Below are 4,641 nucleotides of genomic sequence, written 5' to 3'. Positions count from 1 at the left end.
GCTTTTGGCTTTTATTTTCAATAGCAGTTCAGTTGCCTTATGACCAGGTGTTCTGGGGGACAACAGTGGGTAATGGTTAAGAGCAAGGGCTGGAAGGATGAATGGAGTCAGCTCCTGGTATGTCCCCTTGAAAGTGCAAGTTATGGCAAGTCTCTGAACCTCAGTCTCCTTGCCTGTCAAAAGGGCGTGATGACATCTAGATTGAGAGGCGTAGATGAGAAGAGCATACAGTGCCTGGCTGGCACAGACCTGGAGTACACAAGGGGAGGATAGTAGTAAAATCTAAAACATGGGATTGCATACCTTTTCTTCTTTATGCACATTTATCCTTCGGGAAGATTATCTTTCATAGGAATATGTACTGGCTGGATATTTCTAAACTTCCATGAGTTAAGAGTGGTTAAGACTTCAGATACTGAAGTCACATTACCTGGTTTGAGATATTCATTGTGCTTACTTACTATACTTTGACCAAGTCACTTAGGCTTTCTGTACTTTGGTTTCCTGCTCTACAAAATGTTAGTAGTGATAGAACCAGAGCCTATCATAGAGTTGTGATAAGGATTAAGTAAAATATTACAACTAAAATACCTAGGACAGGATCTGACATGCCATGCAGGTATCTACTGTTATTTTTGACTTCTGCCAGCCAAAGGAATGTCAATAGAAATCAGAACGTAACACTAAGTAGGTTTATCATGTACTTTTATTAACAACTTAATACAAGGCTGTACATTGTAGGTACTGAAATCAACCCCCTCCTGAAAACTATACCACTTCAGGCTTTGGTTAAAAGTGCCACCTTCTACAGCAAAACCACATAGTGTAACCGAACACTTTAAGAGCAGGAAGAGGAAAATGTTCCACTGGAATGGACAGATTATTTATTTACAAACAGCTGAGGATACTTTCTAGCTTAAGTGATTTCACTATACACTCTGGAATGTTCAGTTCCCTTTTCTACGGTCCTACAATGACATACAGCAACTAAGAACTTGGCCACAGGTCCTGCCTAGACGCTCATCAACATGAAACAACAACAAAAAATATTTATATAAATAAGTCAATTAAACCTCACAAAAACTAAAGGCACACAAGAAAAAAAGTCCAACAGTCGATAAAAACTGTACAGTGTTGGTCAGTCTTTTATATCTGAAAAAATGTGTAACTTCAGAAAAAGTTCTTTAATGTATACAAGTCCAGTGTTAGCTGGAGTGAAAACTCGAAGACTCCGACTCAGTTGAAACAGAAGAATGTCCACCCCGCTTTCCCTTGGAGAGGATCTTCAGGCTGGACCCTCTGCTCACAGAAGTGAGTGCATGCTGGGCAGAGGTTTTAAATTTGGCCCCAAGGAAGGCATAGAGGATGGGATTCAGGCAACAATGGAAAAAGGCTAGGGCCTCGGTGATGGAAATCCACTTGTGCACAGTGCTCTCAAACTCACACCCTTGCTGGATGATTTCCAGGAGGATGAAGGAGTCGATGCTGATCCCAATGTAGTAGGGCAGCCAGCAGGCAAAGAAAGCCAGGATGAGGATAACTGTGGTCTTGAGGGCCTTTCGCTTCTGGTAGCCCTTGGAGTGGGACAGCTTGGAGATGATAATGCAATAGCAGGACAGGATGACGATACCCGGCAGGATAAGGCCAACCACGATGTGCTGAAACTGGAACACCACCAACCACAAGTCGTTGGGATAGAAGCGGTCGCAGATGTACCTCCCATCCCCCTCCCTGACGTTGGCAAAGATGAAATCGGGAATAGTCAACAGGAGAGCAGGTATCCAGACACCAACATAGACCACCTTTTCAGCCAACAGCTTCCTTGGCCTCTGACTGTTGGTGGCGTGGACGATAGCCAGGTACCGGTCCAGACTGATGAAGGCCAGGATGAGGACACTGCTGTAGAGGTTGACTGTGTAGATGACATGGACTGCCTTGCACAGGAACATCCCAAAGTACCAGTTTGCCACGGCATCAACTGCCCAGAAGGGAAGTGTGAGAACAAAGAGGAGGTCTGCCACAGACAGGTGCAGTCTGTACTTGTCTGTCATGCTTCTCAGTTTCTTCTGGTAACCCATGACCAGGATGACCAATCCGTTACCCACTATGCCAGTCAAGAAGATGATGGAGTAGACAGTGGGCAGAAAGATACGGTTGAAATGGGCATTTTCCTCCCGGAAGCAGGGTTCCTTTATGGAGTCATAGTCTCCTGAGCCCAAGTCATCCTCTGTGTAATTATCTGAAGAGAAAATCTGAAAAAGGCAAGGGAATGGACATTCACTTTTCAAGTTCAGCAGGCATTCCCGAAGTTCCAAACAATGTTTCTGGTATTTTAAAAAAGCAATTTATAAAAACCAACTCAGCCCGGCCTGCTTCAGGAACTTCTGCTCCCACTACAGTACTGGGGTCAGAGCACAAGGGAATTATTCTAGACTCCTACAACTCTCCTCCCATCTTCCCCCATAGTCGCTTCATTATATCCCTCATTAGGAGAACCAGTTACAAAATTCTTTGTTCAAAACAAGAGGGCGATGAGATTCTTTGGGTTCCAAAGTCACATCTTTGCTAACTCTTCTGCCCCGCCCACTAGAGGGAAGGAAAAACCTTGGGAGGAAAAAAACCAAAACAAAACACAAAGAGGCCACTCCTAGGCGGCATGATGGTGGGACTGGGGGTAGAATCTCGTGTTCCGAGGAGCTGGGATTAACTTTCTCTATGAAGATTCGCCAGGAGAGGGAAGAGGGGAGGAAGAAGCACTGCGGGGTCCCAAAGACTCTTATTCTAAGGCATGAAACACTGTTTTCTCCACGACTGTCTAAACACAAACCATTCCGTACTTCAAGCAACACGTAGTGGGGAAGGGGAATGCGGTCTTAAACGAAGGGCTTTGGTGCTTGAGGGCGGGGGTGGGGTGTCAGAAGCGGGGAACCCTCACTCCCACCGGCGCCGCTCAGGGGCGTGGGTTTCTCTGCCAAACCCATGTTTATCACTTGGCGCCTTTGGGACGTTAGCGAGCACAGCATTTTAATGGGAGGGGAAAGTCACGGGGTCTGCACCCGTGGTCCTCGCCCCGAGTTTCATTTCCTCACTCTCCCGGGTCGCTTCCCATCCCGCCACGGATCCAGTTAATGGGGTGGGAGGTCTGCAAGCTGGAAGCCTCCAGGCGGAGGGCGCGCTGGGGGCCGGGTGGTCCAGCTCCAGCCTTCCGCGCGGCCCACCACGCCCACCGCCGGCAGGCAGTGGCTCCAACGGTTTGGCCCCGCCGCACGCCAGGCGCGGTCCTGCAGGGTGCTGGGGAGAGATTGGGCGGCTTCGCCGCGGGAGCCTTTGAATCGCGCGCCGCTGGGGGAAACGAAAAGCCTCCCTACCAAGGGGATTTCAAAAGGCTCCAGGAAACCACCGACGGTTAACTGGCGCAACCGGGCTCGGTGAGAGCCCAACTGTCCCCACTTGCACCTGCGTGTCTGCGCCGCAACTACCGGCAGCCCAGGTGCCCTCCCAGCCCTTCACTCCACCCTTAGTCCCCGCCGCGCACACCTCGGAGTGCTGCTGCACCGTGACCGTTTATATACTCCTTCAACTTCTGCACGACCCCCAACTCCAGAAGCCCGGGGCCCACTCGCGGCGCTGGCGACGCCCGCGATGTCTCTCCCTCATCCTCAGTGGCGCGGGCTGCTCCCGGCCACCTCCCTGCTGCGGCCAACGCGCAGACACCTCAGCCAAGCGGCACGGTGGGTCCGCCCTCTGCTCCCAGTGCCCGGGCACTGGCACAGCTCCGCGGGCAGCAGAGTTTAGCGAACACGCGCCCAACACCAAGAGCGGTCCCCAGGCGCCTTTGCTCCTGAAGTTAACCAGGGGCGCAGTCTCCCTCTGGGAACTCAGCCCCGGCGCGCCGCCCTCCACCTCCAAATTCAGATCATGTAATTCGCTCCAAAAGAAACCCCCGCTCCCCCGAGTAAGAGACCCACGGTCTCTGGCAGCGCGCACATCTTCTCTGCACTTGTGCACAGAATGTTCTGTTTGCAAACAGCGTGCAAACCCGGCGCGCGCCGCAGAACTCAAGGGGGAGACACATGCAGCCACCGAAAACGGTCGTTCCCATCTTTTCTCCTCTACTTAGAAAAAGATTTCAGTCCAACCCCACCCCCCCACCCCGACCGTAGCCAAGCGCACGAAAACTCCTTTCTATGCCCCTTCTCGGGGGCACGGGCACCTCCAATATTCTGGTCGTTTCTGCCCGCTCGGAGAGGGGTTGCGCTCTAAATTCATGTGTTTGTAATACGTTTAAGAAAAAGCAGGTTGAAACGACTTACATGGAACCCGTCCATGGTAATCGCTTGCTCTCCAGCCGCGGGGGCTACCGGAGTACTCAAGTCCTAGGAGACACTTTGCTACCTGCTACCACAGCCAACAAACTGAAGTTTCCAGTCGAAGCTGGACTTTTATAAAAACACGCTCCGCGGGCGGCGCATGCGCCGCGCGGGTGGGCGGGAGGGCGGGGCGGGGAGAAAGGCGGGGTGGGGGGGGAGAGGGGCAGATGAGCGGGTGGAGGCCGCGAGGGAGGGGCGAGGGGGTAAGCACTCAGGCGGCCCCCGCAGGCTAAGCCAGGGAAGCCTCTCAGCGGCTCCCTTTAGCTCTAGC

General features: G+C 51.9%; 1 protein-coding gene across 1 annotated transcript; it reads right to left on the bottom strand.

Annotated features, from left to right (window-relative positions):
- Positions 1 to 688: 688 nt before the first annotated feature.
- On the bottom strand, positions 689 to 4,437 carry CXCR4 (C-X-C motif chemokine receptor 4). The gene is made up of 2 exons (XM_004325574.3): positions 4,314 to 4,437; positions 689 to 2,252 (listed from the first exon to the last, which is right to left on the bottom strand). The coding sequence occupies exons 1-2, from the start codon at positions 4,326 to 4,328 to the stop codon at positions 1,206 to 1,208; spliced, it is 1,062 nt and encodes a 353-aa protein (XP_004325622.1). The 5' UTR covers positions 4,329 to 4,437; the 3' UTR covers positions 689 to 1,205.
- Positions 4,438 to 4,641: the final 204 nt, after the last annotated feature.

This window comes from Tursiops truncatus, chromosome 7 (genome assembly GCF_011762595.2).
Source record: "Tursiops truncatus isolate mTurTru1 chromosome 7, mTurTru1.mat.Y, whole genome shotgun sequence".
NCBI lineage: Eukaryota > Metazoa > Chordata > Mammalia > Artiodactyla > Delphinidae > Tursiops > Tursiops truncatus.
Note: the sequence above shows the minus strand (reverse complement) of the source record. Positions and strands in the feature narration are given on the sequence as shown.